Source organism: Salvelinus fontinalis, chromosome 13, assembly GCF_029448725.1.
Source record: "Salvelinus fontinalis isolate EN_2023a chromosome 13, ASM2944872v1, whole genome shotgun sequence".
NCBI lineage: Eukaryota > Metazoa > Chordata > Actinopteri > Salmoniformes > Salmonidae > Salvelinus > Salvelinus fontinalis.
In genome coordinates, this window is record NC_074677.1 from 22,297,752 (window position 1) to 22,312,983 (window position 15,232).

Consider the following 15,232-nt stretch of genomic DNA (forward strand, 5'->3'; position numbering starts at 1 on the left):
GCAGTCCGCTACACTCCTCTCCTCCTCTCCTCCTCTCCACCTCTCCTCCTCTCCACCGCTCCATACCAGCTCCCCTCCAGCTGCTCAACACATTAAATATTTATCCTCCCTTCTATTCTCAGTTATCTCGTCTCAGTGTCCTCCCCCCGTCAGTCAGCCAGCCCCATCCACCTCCCTCCCTCTCTCTCTCTCCCTCTCCTCTGTTATTTCCGGCTCCCCCTATCTCTGCTGTGCCATGCCGAGTGCTCACTGCGGCAGGGGAAACAGTTAAACATCGCTCAGGGCTCAGGAACAGTTCCACTTGTGCTCCCCCCTCTCTATATGTTGCTTGTTGCACCCATTTGAAAGTATGTTAGCAGAGCACTGATGTGGTCTCTACTCTACACTGATGTCTGTGGGTTTGCATTGTTAAGGCATCTAAACTGCTGGTTCAGATTTTGGTGAGACAACGGAGGGGAAAGTGAAAATAAGATGGAAGAGATGAAGAAAGTATTTTCGTATTCCCCCCCCCCCCCCCCCCCCAAAATGGTCTTCCTGCTTTCAGCACACAACTTCCTGGCTAGGAAGAAAACCCACATGCATATTGTTTGTTTTTAAACAGTATACGGGTTTTTTTTAAGCCAAAAAAATCTAAGCAAAGAAGAAATTCAAATGATATACTTATATAATCTCTTTACTATACGAATAATATACTACCTTTACCATATGATAAAACAAACGCAAAATCAAGACGAAAAAAAAAATACATTTTCATTCACTTCCAAAATGATACAAAAAATAGACAATGGCTTTTAGGGTGGATGGAGCTAGAAATGGAAGTATGGCTTAAAACAACATAAGAAAAACTACAACGTAAAAAATGAAATGTATCAGAATCACATCTAAACACGGAACGTGGTAAACAACCAAATAAAAACTGATCGGCACTGTCACAAAATGCAAACATACACATGTAAGGATGTGGAAGAAGCTAAATGTAGAAATTGAGGAGAGATAGTACATTATTCATGTGGATAAGTAACATTCTGTTTCTCCCTTACTATTTAAACTCTCCGAGCTAAAGTTGATGGGATCATTTTGAGTATGTAGTAAACATGACATCCGTGACACTAAAGCTGCCTTAAGACTTCTTTAAATGTATAAATATATCTTAAACAATGACTTTGGCAAAATTTAAAGAAACATCACAGACATGTATTACGATATACAAAAACACACATCACCCGAGAAAAAAAAAAAAAGACAATTGAAAAGTTTGGATTCAGATATTTGCTGGGCATCTGAGGATTAGGTCACTTTTACAGTGCTGGGTATTCCATGTCTCACCATGGCGACTGGGACACCACTAAACACCTCATGTTGACTCATTAGTCTGTCTATAAAGTGTCTCCCAGTTTGAACCTATCTCAGATCCTCAACTGTTGTACGGTAACAAGGTGGAACAAGAAAAACATTTTGAATGGCCGACCCATGATCACAGTTTCATGGTGAGAACACAACAAACCAAAAACTATCAAGGAATAGTTCATAAAAAGAAAAATAACTCACACAATAATAGCAAAAGTGAAATGGCGACATCCTATTAAAACATATGGTTTCCTTCATTGAGATTTCAAGGTGGATGGCAGAGAGAGAGAACACTTCAACAAGAGGTTTCTAATGTACAGTTTACAGGGCTTTGCTGAGTGGCTCCACAGGAAGATTTCGGTCCGACGACCAACCAGACAGTAGAGACACTGTTGGTATTCAGAGCAGGTTCAGGCTCTGCTCTCTAACTCTGACAACCACCTAGGAGCTGGGACACGATCGGTACACTCACAGCCAACATGGAGTGAATGGCCGGCTATGTGTCATCATGGATAAATCCCTTGCTTTCTGTGGTGACAAGGGAACGCTTCTAGTCGTAGCGATGGCTGTCTCTGCTAGGCATGAGAGGGTGAGAAATGAGTAGGGGCTGTTTGCAGCGGCCAAAAGAACTCGAAAGCAGAGAGTTTCTGCAATGGTGCATGGTTAGCTTGTGCTACCTAGCATGTCTTTCTGTGCCTTAGGGTTAGTTAGGGAATGTGGCATTGTCTCTATCCAGCACACTGTAGTACAAAACTAATGTCTAAATGTCTGGTTTGGCTAGTCTTGATTCATGAGTACAGCAATTGTATGAATCTAATTCAGTCTTCACTATTTAACTCACATTTTAATGTCTTCTATCATTCACAAACAATGTATTAATTTATCTTTTTCAGATTCATAAATAAAAAATCTCTCTAATATTTTCACTTGTGTATATTACACGTTGAAGATGGGAAATACATATGGTTTTGCACAAAGGTAAAACACTAAATAAAAGTATGAGTTAAACCTCTCCCAAATAAATAAAACTCATGTTTAGCTGGGTTGGGCTTTCTGGGTAATCTGTGACCTTGCGTTCAACTCTTACGAATTCCAAAGAGGTTGTTGTAAATGCTGCGTTTTCTTCTTATTATTATTTTAAAGTTCAAATGTGATTCCTTTTAAAAAGGGCCTGAGTTACGGGTTCTATTCCTTCAACGCAGGACTGACGAACCAGTCCTCAACTGGAGCCTTGGGTACATGCTGAGATCCACTCCTGAGTCTTTCCTCTCATACCCAAACATCGCTTACATGGGAGGAACGATCATTCCAGGAATCACTGTTGGGTGGAGAAGAGAGAAAGGGAAAAGGCGGAGGGAAGAGAGAGAGAGAGAGAGAGAGAGAGAGAGAGAGAGAGAGAGAGAGAGAGAGAGAGAGAGAGAGAGAGAGAGAGAGAGGAGAGATGAGAGAGAGAGAGAGAGAGAGGGGGGGGGGAAAGGCGGAGGGAAGAGAGAGAGAGGAGAGATGAGAGAGAGAGAGTGAGAGAGAGAGAGAGAAGGAGAGAGAGAGAGAGAGAGAGAGAGAGAGAGAGAGAGAGAGAGAGAGATGAGGGGGGGGGAGGCGGAGGGAAGAGAGAGAGAGAGAGAGAGAGAGAGGGGGGGGGGAGGCGGAGGGAGAGAGAGAGAGAGAGAGAGAGAGAGAGGAGAGAGAGAGAGAGAGAGAGAGAGAGGAGAGAGAGAGAGAGGAGAGAGAGAGAGAGAGAGAGAGAGAGAGAGAGAGAGAGAGAGAGAGAGAGAATGAGGGGGAAATAGAGACAGAAAGGGATAGTTGGTTAATACATAAAAATGTTCCCTATGTTTTCCTCACATAATAATTACTCTTTAAATACATCAATCTGTTCTCACATCTGCATAACAAACTATGCCCCATGAAACTATGACTCAAATACGCTTTCAAACAAGGTATAAATCATTTATATATTTTCAACAGCCTTGCCAAATTGGCACAAATTGGACACTTGAAACGCTTGATTAGTGTTGTCAAAACCCGTGCCTTAATTGTTTGCATGCACTGAAGCTCATGTCTGTGTGTTTGTGACGTATTACATCATCCCCGGCTGGCTTCAAACAGCTGCATGGGGATCTGTGTCAACATAAGGAACAGAGCTATGCTTAATGAAAGCTCCAAATCAAACCAAGGGTGACAATAGTACGCAGCGCAGTGAAGACACACCAGGCACACTCCTACACAACACTACACTACATACATTGTAGTGTTGTGTAGTGTTGTCTATAGTGTTGTGTAGTGTGTAGTGTTGTGTAGTGTGTTGTGTAGTGTGTTGTGTTGTGTAGTGTAGTGTTGTGTGTTGTGTTGTGTAGTGTTGTGTGGAGTGTGTAGTGTTGTGTAGTGTTGTGTAGTGTTGTGTAGTGTGTTGTGTAGTGTGTAATAGTGTTGTGTAGTGTGTTGTGTTGTGTAGTGTGTAATAGTGTTGTGTGGAGTGTTGGTTGTAGTGTTGTGTGTAGTAGTGTTGTGTGTAGTAACACACAACACTACACAACACTACACAACATACAACACACTACACACTACACACAACACTACACAACACTATACACAATACTACACAACACTACATAACACTACACAACACACCATAACACTACACTACGCTACACTACATTACACAACACGATACAACACAACGGCTACACAGTACACTACACACAACGCTACATAACACTACACAACACACTACACTACATAACACTACACACAACGCTACATAACACTACACAACACACTACACTACATAACACTACACAACACTACACAACACACTACACTACATAACACTACATAACACTACACAACGCTACACAACACTACATAACACACTACACTACATAACACTACATAACACTACACAACGTAACACAACACTACACTACACTACATAACACTACACAACACTACACAACACACTACACTACATAACACTACATAACACTACACAACGCTACACAACACTGCATAACACACTACACAACACAACATAACACTACACAACGCTACACAACACTACATAACACACTACACTACAAAACACTACACAACGTAACACAACGTAACACAACACTACACAACACAATTGTTGTGAATTTATTATAAATAAAAAATGAAATATGACATTTACATAACTATTCAGACCCTTTACTCAGTACTTTGTTGAAGCACCTTTGGCAGCGATTACAGCCTCCAGTCTTCTTGGGTATGACGCTACAAGCTTGGCACACCTGTATTTGGGGAGTTTCTCCCATTCTTCTCCGCGGATCCTCTCAAGCTCTGTCAGAATGGATGGGGAGCTGCACAGCTATGTTCGATCGGGTTCAAGTAAGGGCTCTGGCTGGGCCACTCAAGGATATTCAGAGACTTGTTTCAAAGCCACTCTTGCGTTGTCTTGGCTGTTTGCTTAGGGTCATTGTCGTCTTGGAAGGTGAACCATCACCCCAATATCAGGTCCTGAGCACTCTGGAAAATGTTTTTAATCAAGGATCTCTCTGTACTTTGCTCCGTTCATCTTTGCCTTGATCCTGACTAGTCTCCCAGTCCCTGCTACTGAAAAACATCCCCACAGCATGATGCTGCCACCACCATGCTTCACTGTAGGGATGGTGCCAGGTTTCCTCGAAGATGTGACGGTTGGCATTCAGGACAAAGAGTTCAATCTTGGTTTCATCAGACCAGAGAATCTTGTTTCTCATGGTCTGAGAGTCCTTTAGGTGCTTTTTTGGCAAACTCCAAGTGGGCTGTCATGTGCCTTTTACTGAGGAGTGGCTTCTGTCTGGCCACTCTAAAATTAAGGCCTGATTGGTGCAGTGGTGCAGAGATGGTTGTCCTTCTGGAAGGTTCTCCCTTCTCAACAGAGGGACTCTAGAGCTCTGTCAGAGTGACCATCAGGTTCTTGAGCACCTCCCTGACCAAGGCCCTTCTCACCCGATTTCTCAGTTTGGCCGCCAGCTCTAGGAAGAGTCTTGGTGTTTCCAAACTTCTTCCATTTATGAATGATGGAGGCCGCTTTGTTCTTGGGGACCTTCAATGCTGTAGACATTTTTTGGTACCCTTCCCCAGATCTGTGCCTCGATGCAATCCTGTCTCGGAGCTCTACGGGAAATTCCTTCGACCTCATGGCTTGGTTTTTGCTCTGACATGCACTGTCAACTGTGGGACCTTATATAGACAGGTGTGTGCCTTTCCAAATCATGTCAAATCAATAGAATCTACCACAGGTGGACTCCAATCAAGTTGTAGAAACATCTCAAGTATGATCAATGGAAACAGGATGTGCCTGTTTCCATAGCAAAGGGTCTGAATACTTATGTAAATAAGGCATTTCTGTTTTTTATTTTTAAGACATTTGCTAAAACTGTTATGGTCATTATGGGGTATTGTGTGCAGACTGGTGAAAATAAAAACTATTTATTTAATACATTTTATAATAAGGCTGTATCGTAACAAAATGTGGAAAAAGTCAAGGGGTCTGAATACCTTCCGAAGGCACTGCCCAAAATGACAATATACAGTATATAATTGATGTTTGACTAGAATGAACCAGCTCCATCATCACCAATCATTCACAGGGAAATGGATTTGAGTTGGGTACATGGTAATCATTCACAGGGAAATGGATTTGAGTTGGGTACATGGTAATCATTCACAGGGAAATGGATTTGAGTTGGGTACATGGTAATCATTCACAGGGAAATGGATTTAAGTTGAGTACATGGTAATCATTCACAGGGAAATGGATTTAAGTTGCGTACATGGTAACGGATTGATAAGGTTGTTCCCTGAGCGGAGCCTAACATGTCCAGTGTAGTGGGACAGGCCAGAGGTCAGAGGCCAGAGGTCAGAGGTCAGAGGAGGACCTCTAAGGTGTGTTCCTTAGAAGTGTGTAAGGAATGTTTATTGCTTGATATTTCACTTGACGTTAGTTATGCAACTGCTGACAAACACCAAAAAGGATTCTGGGTGTTTTTCTGCAGGCGTTTTGCTCTCAAATCTACTGCTGATGGAATCAAGAGAGGCAGGAAAAGTTATGCGCGCACACACACACACACACACACACACACACACACACACACCACACACACACACACACACACACACACACACACACACACCCACACACACACACACCCACACACACACACACACACACACACACACACACACACACACACACACACACACACACACACACACACACACACACACACACACACACACACACACACACAATGTGTTAGCTCATCGATAAAATAACGCAATATGTCATAAACCAAAATCACAAGTGTAACGTACAAAAAAGAAAGCCATTAAAATGTTTATGTGAGGATATCAAAATGATCTTTAAATAAACCCAGATTTGGTTTACTAATCTTAGAACAATCTGATTTACATGGAAAGCACAAATGCTTCTCAACTATTCCGGCTGATAACATGGTCGACTGCACAGGAACTATTGCTGTATGTGGTATCTTCTGGCAATTGTATGCCAGTTCTGTCAGACTGTGAGACGCACAGGACTGGAAGAGAAGGAGCTTGGGTTTAGATACCACATCATGTATGACAGTGACTCAACTCTAGCTTTGATCTGCAGTAGTGTAACACAAACCGAGTCAGTCGGTGGGTGTATGTCAGTGTAAATAGCGACAGTATCGATTGTCAACAGAGCCCAACAGCTGTCTTTGTTGATCATCTCCCAGCCTAGTGTGGGGGAGGGGGGGGGGGGGGGGGTTGATCAGATAGAAGAGCCTTTCTGACAAACTGGGAATCGAGAGAGAGAGAGAGAGAGAGAGAGAGAGAGAGAGAGAGAGAGAGAGAGAGAGAGAGAGAGAGAGAGAGAGAGAGAGGAGACTGTGGAAGCACACTCCACTGTACTATGCTACTCTACGCTATCTTACAGTGTTAAAGGAGTGATGTTGTGCTCCTGTCTCAGCTTTTGTTTGCCTGGTGGAGCTCTAACACTAAACTATGATTTAAAAGATACTTTCCAAAAAGAACATCCTATACTGGTATCCAGTCAAGGCTTGGCGGGTTTATTGAATAAACAAAGACCTTATGTAAATTGTGAGATATCTCTTCTGATTGTGTTGCAGTAATGTACAGTCGAGGCCAAAAATTTTGAGAATGACACAAATATTAATTTCCACAAAGTGTGCTGCTTCAGTGTCTTTAGATATTTTGTCAGATGTTACTATGGATTACTGAAATAGAATTACAAGCATTTCATAAGTGTCAAAGGCTTTTACTGACAATTACATGAAGTTGATGCAAAGAGTCAATATTTACAGTGTTGACCCTTCTTTTTCAAGACCTCTGCAATCCACCCTGGCATACTGTCAATTAACTTCTGGGCCACATCCTGACTGATGGCTGCCCATTCTTGCATACTCAATGCTTGCCACAGAATTTGTGGGTTTTTGTTTGTCCATTCGCCTCTTGAGGATTGACCACAAGTTCTCATGGGATTAAGGTCTGGGGAGTTTCCTGGCCATGGACCCAAAATATCATTTTTTTCCCCCCGAGCCACTTAGTTATCACTTTTGCCTTATGGCAAGGTGCTCCATCATGCTGGAAAAGGCATTGTTCGTCACCAAACTGTTCCTGGATGGTTGGGAGAAGTTGCTCTCGGAGGATATGTTGGTACCATTATTTATTCATGGCTGTGTTCTTAGGCAAAATTGTGAGTGAGCCCACTCCCTTGGCTGAGAAGCAACCCCACAGATGAATGGTCTCAGGATGCTTTACTGTTGGCATTACACAGGACTGATGGTAGCGCTCACCTTGTCTTCTCCGGACAAGTTTTTTCCCGGATGCCCCAAACAATCGGAAAGGGGATTCATCAGAGAAAATTACTTTACCCCAGTCCTCAGCAGTCCAATCCCTGTACCTTTTGCAGAATATCAGTCTGTCCCTGATGTTTTTCCTGGAGAGAAGTGGCTTCTTTGCTGCCCTTCTTGACACCAGGCCATTCTCCAAAAGTCTTCGCCTCACTGTGCAGATGCACTCACACCTGCCTGCTGCAATTCCTGAGCAAGCTCTGTACTGGTGGTGCCCCGATCCAGCAGCTGAATCAACTTTAGGAGATAGTCCTGGCGCTTTCTGGACTTTCTTGGGCGCCCTGAAGCCTTCTTCACAACAATTGAACTGCTCTCCTTGAAGTTCTTGATTATCCGATAAATGGTTGATTTAGGTGCAATCTTACTGGCAGCAATATACTTGCCTGTAAAGCCCTTGTTGTGCAAAGCAATTATGACGGCACATGTTTCCTTGCAGGTAACCATGGATGACAGAGGAAGAACAATGGTTCCAAGCACCACCCTCCTTTTGAAGCTTCCAGTCTGTTATTCGAACTCAATCAGCATGACAGACTGATCTCCAGCCTTGTTCTCGTCAACACTCACACCTGTGTTAACGAGAGAATCACTGACATGATGTTAATTGCAATTCATCTGATCACTCTTCATAACATTCTGGAGTATATGCAAATTGCCATCATACAAACTGAGGCATCAGAATTTGGAAAAATGTATATTTGTGTCATTCTCAAAACTTTTGGCCACGACTGTATGTATCGGGTCTGTTGAGGACAGTGTCCTGTCCGGTCCTGGGAGAAAGCTCTGTGTTCCCACACCCACACAGCTACAGCCTGCCCTGCCCTTTAGCCCCTACGCATCCATGCCCTTTCTCCTCATTCACACACAGGAAGATAGGCACAACCACAACAGCATTAAAGCCAAATAAAAGGACAAACTTCTGAGTAATACGACTACTCTGCCAAATGCCCTTTTAGTTGAATAAACAAAAGCACAGACCAAAATTAGAGATATCCTCTCATCTCTCATCCTCTCTTTTGTCAAAATATACAACTGCAATATGAGGATGGTTGATGTTAATGTAATGGGTAAGGTGATGGGTAGATGGGTGGAATGATGGATGGATGGATGGATGGATGGACGGAGGAGTGGATGGAGAGATGGATGGTTAGTGGGACGGAGGAGGAGAAGGGAGGATGGGTGCATGCCAGAAAGAGTAACGTACTTCAGGAAAAGGCCAGGCCCTGCAGCGAGCTGGCTGTGGAGTACTTGCTAGAGTCCACAAAAGACTGATCTGAGGGAGGGAGCGCAAAGAGAGGAGGGGAGGAGAGAAAGAAAAAAACAACATGTGTCATTTCAAGGCCAGAGAAGGGGAGGAGGGGAGGAGGGGAGGAGGGGATATTGGGGACATAGAGGTTGGTTAGAGAGAGACATAATAGTGTATCGATTGGCTAAGGGGCTCACCTTGGAGACCGTTGCCGTTGGTGCAGGTGGGTGGGGGTGAGGTCTGAGGTCGCACCACAGGGGCGAAGGCGCTCTTCTGCTTGACGGCCGACACCATGTTGGCAGGGGAGAAGGAGAAGATCCCAGAGGAACTGCTACAGTTAGAGGGCAGGCTGGTGGAGGATGCCATGGTGGGGCTGGAGGGAACGACTGGAGGGATGGAGAGAGGGAGAGTTGGGGGGAGAGATGAGGGAGGGAGGGAGAGATGGGGAGGGAGAGGGAGGGCGGGAGGGAGAGATGGGAAGAGAGAAGGAGGGAGCGAGAGAGGGCAAGAAAGAGACAGAGAGAGAGCGAGAGAGAGAGAGAGAGAGAGAGAGAGAGAGAGAGAGAGAGAGAGAGAGAGAGCAAGAGAGAGCGCGAGAGTGAGAAAGAGAGAGAGATGGAGGGAGGGAGGGAGGGAGGGAGGGAAGGAAGGAAGGAAGGAAGGAAGGAAGGAAGGAAGGAAGGAGAGAGAGGGGGAGGCATAGCAAGAGGTTAATTTCACCATGTAGGATTAATAATTTATCGGAGAACACAAGAAAAAAACAACTCCTTAAGTATTCAAGGGGGAAAAGTTTCAAACGAGAGGAAATTAAATTCAAGTTCATTCTTACAAATGAATGCTTATTGGTCAACTATTCAACCCAATCCACCTAGCAGTGGTCTCTTAGGTAGTTAAAACAATGCAATTCTAGCACACTTAGTCAATCATTTGAATTCAACATTCACTGCTCATTAATGTTTTTCTTACTGGTTACACTTTATTAGAAGTGATTCTTGTTATTTCACCATTTAAATAGATGTATATCTCCATTCAGGCAGAACCATGAAACAATGGCACAATCCATTTATCAAATCCTAACTAATCAATTCATGAAAATTGGAAGCACAGAGCCCAGGCTCGTGGATTGATTGGACGTGTCTAATAGAGTCAGCCAGCCTTTTAAAATACTTGTTAACATCTTGGGGAGCAAAGTGATGAAATTGAATTGTTACCCCTCCAATTCGTTTATTGATTTAATTAACAGTCTTTAATTCCGTGGCCAGGCTAGAAAGGATCTGCGATATGGCCAGTCAGGCATTGCAAACAGACAATACCACAGTGACTCTCAATCCAATTTCAGGGCAATCCGATGGAACACAATGTTAACAATGTTAAGGAGAGAGGCCGCCAGTCCTCCACAAGCCCAGAGCATTCCAGCGTGGTTTCTCCTCCTAACCAGAGTAGTCTCATATAGCTAGTTCATAAGGCTTGATGTGGAGATTTATCTGCCTGAAAGAACTCTGTAGGTGTCTGTTCTTAGATCCATGCCAAACGGTCCTCAAACAACTGGCACCCACCATCATCATTAGACCAAACAAACAACCTCTCTCTCTTTGTCTGTCTCCCTCTAACACCCTCCCTCCGGGTTTCCCTCATTGGAAAAGGGGAGTCAATTCAGAATTTGGAGGAGAACAACAACATCGTGGATGTATGGCTGTCAGATGAAAGGTGATTAGAGGAGAGGACTGGTTTTTAAGAGTTATACAGGCTCCAGTACTGGGAGACTGCCAGGCAGACAGACAATAGGGGAATAGCTCTAGATCTGAAGGCCTCACTGGTCACCACCAGGCCTCCCTGTCACCACCAGGCCCCCTGTCACCACCAGACCTCCCTGTCACCACCAGGCCCCCCTGTCACCACCAGGCCCCCCTGTCACCACCAGGCCCCCCTGTCACCACCAGGCCCCCCTGTCACCACCAGGCCCCCCTGTCACCACCAGACCTCCCTGTCACCACCAGGCCTCCCTGTCACCACCAGACCTCCCTGTCACCACCAGGCCTCCCTGTCACCACCAGGCCTCCCTGTCACCACCAGAACTCCCTGTCACCACCAGGCCTCCCTGTCACTACCGGGCCTCCCTGTCACCACCGGACCTCCCTGTCACCACCAGGCCTCCCTGTCACCACCAGGCCTCCCTGTCACCACCAGAACTCCCTGTCACCACCAGACCTCCCTGGCACCACCAGGCCAAACTCTCATAAACAACCAAATAGGGAGAGAAAATTCCCATTCCTCTCATCCCTCCTGAAAGACCACAACTCTGTTCAGTACTGGGCTACCAACCAGAACCCATACTGTACAGCTCCTCTAGAGTCACTGGGAGGAATTACAGCAGCAATATGGGCACAGACATAGGGGGAGCCATGCACTGAATAGTGGGTGAGCTGAGTGTGGGTGTGTGGGTGAGCTGAGTGTGGGTGGGTGGGTGGGTGGGTGAGTGAGTGTGGGTGTGCGGGTGAGCTGAGTGTGGGTGAGCTGAGTGGGTGAGCTGAGTGTGGGTGGGTGGGTGAGCTGAGTGTGGGTGGGTGGGTGGGTGGGTGAGTGAGTGGGTGAGCTGAGTGTGGGTGGGTGGGTGGGTGGGTGAGTGAGTGAGTGAGTGAGTGAGTGAGTGAGTGGGATAGCTGTCGGTGGGTCGGCCGATTGGATGGATGCAGGTGGGTGAAGGCGGATGTGAGCTATATGTGGGTGGCTAGAAGTTGAGCTAGAGTTGGACTCACTGGCGTAGGGCGAGTTGGCAGCGCTGCCGTTGAGGAAGCTGGGGGATCCTCCCAGGTTGGACATGCTAGTGTTGCCGTAGCCGTTCATGCTGGTGGTCACAGAGCTGTAGTTACTCTGCTGGGGGGTGGAGCTGGGCACATAGCCATGTGGAGACACGCTGCTCGTGTTCCGACTGAAACCTACACACACACACACACACACACACACACACACACACACACACACACACACACACACACACACACACACACACACACACACACACACACACACACACACACACACACACACACACAGAGAGAGAGAGAGAGAGAGAACAAAGATATCAGTCACCTTTCTTCAGTCACCTAATCATAGAAGCACATGTGTAACGTCACAGACAACGTCACAGTGTAACTTCACAGTGTAACGTCACAGTGTAACGTCACAGACAACGTCACAGACAATGTCACAGTGTAACGTCACAGACAACGTCACAGTGTAACTTCACAGTGTAACTTCACAGTGTAACTTCACAGTGTAACGTCACAGTGTAACGTCACAGACAACATCACAGACAAAGTCACAGTGTAACGTCACAGACAACGTCACAGTGTAACGTCACAGACACTGTCACAGACAATGTCACAGTGTAACATCACAGACAACGTCACAGTGTAACGTCACAGACAACTTCACAGTGTAAAGTCACAGACAATGTCACAGACAACGTCACAGTGTAACGTCACAGTACAATGTCACAGACAACGTCACAGGCAACGCCACAGACAACGTCACAGTACAACGTCACAGACAACGTCATAGACAACGTCACAGTGTAACGCCACAGTGCAATGTCACAGACAACGTCACATGCAACGTCACAGACAACGTCACAGTACAACGTCACAGACAACGTCTCAGTGTAACGTCACAGTACAACGTCACAGACAACGTGACAGGCAACGCCACAGTACAATGTCACAGTGTAAAGTCACAGACAACGTCACAGACAACGTCACAGTACAACGCCACAGACAACGTCACAGGCAACGTCACAGTACAACGTCACAGACAACGTCACAAGCAACGCCACAGACAACGTCACAGTGTAACGTCACAGACAACGTCACAGTGTAACGGCACAGTGTAACGTCACAGACAAAGTCACAGTGTAACTGTCACAGACAACGTCACAGTGCAACGTCACAGGCAACGTCACAGTACAACTTCACAGACAACGTCACAGGCAACGTCACAGTACAACGTCACAGACAACGTCACAGGCAACGCCACAGACAACGTCACAGTGTAACGTCACAGACAACGTCACAGACAACGTCACAGACAACGTCACAGTGCAACGTCACAGTACAACGTCACAGTACAACGTCACAGACAACGTCACAAGCAACGCCACAGACAACGTCACAGTGTAACGTCACAGACAACGTCACAGTGTAACGGCACAGTGTAACGTCACAGACAAAGTCACAGTGTAACTGTCACAGACAACGTCACAGTGCAACGTCACAGGCAACGTCACAGTACAACTTCACAGACAACGTCACAGGCAACGTCACAGTACAACGTCACAGACAACGTCACAGGCAACGCCACAGACAACGTCACAGTGTAACGTCACAGACAACGTCACAGACAACGTCACAGACAACGTCACAGTGCAACGTCACAGTACAACGTCACAGGCAACGTCACAGACAACATCACAGACAACTGCACATTCACAAAACACGGCAGCTACGTTTCTATTCAGTTACCGGTTTCTATGACGATAGCGCCACACCCGTATCGACCCGCCCCCTCACCCTGATTGGCTCCCTGGGAGGACTCGGACACGTTGACGGCCAGCTGGCCAGGGAAGGAGTTGACCCCCATCATGCCTGCGTGGACGGAGCTGTTGCCCAGGCCGCTCAGCTGGTTGTGGTTTCTGGGAACATTGTAAAGAGCCTCCGCTATGTCTGCCGCCCGCTTCAGAATCATCTCCTGCCACAGGAGAACACAGTTAGACAAGCGTTCACATATACACTGGTAGAGGAACCACAACACTGGTATCAGTGAAAGTAGCTTTTATATAAACAACACTGGTACCAGTTAAAGTAGCTTTTATATAAACAACACTGGTAACAGTGAAAGTAGCTTTTATATAAACAACACTGGTACCAGTTAAAGTAGCTTTTATATAAACAACACTGGTACCAGTTAAAGTAGCTTTTATATAAACAACACTGGTATCAGTTAAAGTAGCTTTTATATAAACAACACTGGTACCAGTTAAAGTAGCTTTTATATAAACAACACTGGTACCAGTTAAAGTAGCTTTTATATAAACAACACTGGTACCAGTTAAAGTAGCTTTTATATAAACAACACTGGTAACAGTTAAAGTAGCGTTCACAGAACAACACTAGTGACAGTTTAAGGGGCCAATCAGCAGTTGACACAGTCTCCCCACCTCTGTCTGGGTAAACAGCTGAGGAATGGAGCTGGAACCATATTCAAATTAATAGACAGAGCTATGGATGCAATGACTGACCATCCATGATATCAACATGACAGTTTTAACCATGTTATGAGGATATATAGTGTTTGTTTACAATTACATTGTTTACAAACAATGGCGTAAATACAGCCTATATGTTGTGTTCTGATGGGGTACGACAGTAGAACCAGCCTATATGTTGTGTTCTGATGGGGTACGACAGTAGAACCAGCCTATATGTTGTGTTCTGGTGGGGTACGACAGTAGAACCAGCCTATATGTTGTGTTCTGGTGGGGTACGACAGTAGAACCAGCCTATATGTTGTGTTCTCGTGGGGTACGGCAGTAGAACCAGCCTATATGTTGTGTTCTGGTGGGGTACGACAGTAGAACCAGTCTATATGTTGTGTTCTGATGGGGTACGACAGTAGAACCAGTCTATATGTTGTGTTCTGATGGGGTACGACAGTAGAACCAGCCTATATGTTGTGTTCTGGTGGGGTACGACAGTAGAACCAGCCT

General features: G+C 45.5%; 1 protein-coding gene across 2 annotated transcripts; it reads right to left on the minus strand.

Moving 5' to 3' along the window:
* Window positions 1–519: 519 nt before the first annotated feature.
* Window positions 520–14,955, minus strand: LOC129868255 (transcription factor COE1-like). Of its 2 annotated transcripts, none has more exons than XM_055942064.1 (5): window positions 14,037–14,955; window positions 12,228–12,407; window positions 9,669–9,857; window positions 9,430–9,498; window positions 520–2,665 (listed from the first exon to the last, which is right to left on the minus strand). In XM_055942064.1, exons 1-4 carry the CDS (start codon window positions 14,209–14,211, stop codon window positions 9,431–9,433), a joined length of 612 nt encoding a protein of 203 aa, XP_055798039.1. In that variant the 5' UTR covers window positions 14,212–14,955; the 3' UTR covers window positions 520–2,665; window position 9,430. The 2 variants fall into 2 exon arrangements, with proteins under 2 accessions (XP_055798039.1, XP_055798038.1); XM_055942063.1 differs by having other exon boundaries at window positions 13,989–14,955.
* Between the last annotated feature and the right edge of the window lie 277 nt (window positions 14,956–15,232).

Excerpts from the sequence above, each read along its gene's own strand:
- LOC129868255 (XM_055942063.1), bottom strand. The coding sequence starts at position 14,211 with ATGATTCTGAAGCGGGCGGCAGACATAGCGGAGGCTCTTTACAATGTT. Across the intron at positions 12,408-13,988 it reads CGCTATCGTCATAGAAACCG|GTTTCAGTCGGAACACGAGC; the intron begins GTAACTGAATAG and ends GTGTGTGTGTAG. Across the intron at positions 9,499-9,668 it reads CAACGGCAACGGTCTCCAAG|ATCAGTCTTTTGTGGACTCT; the intron begins GTGAGCCCCTTA and ends TCCCTCCCTCAG.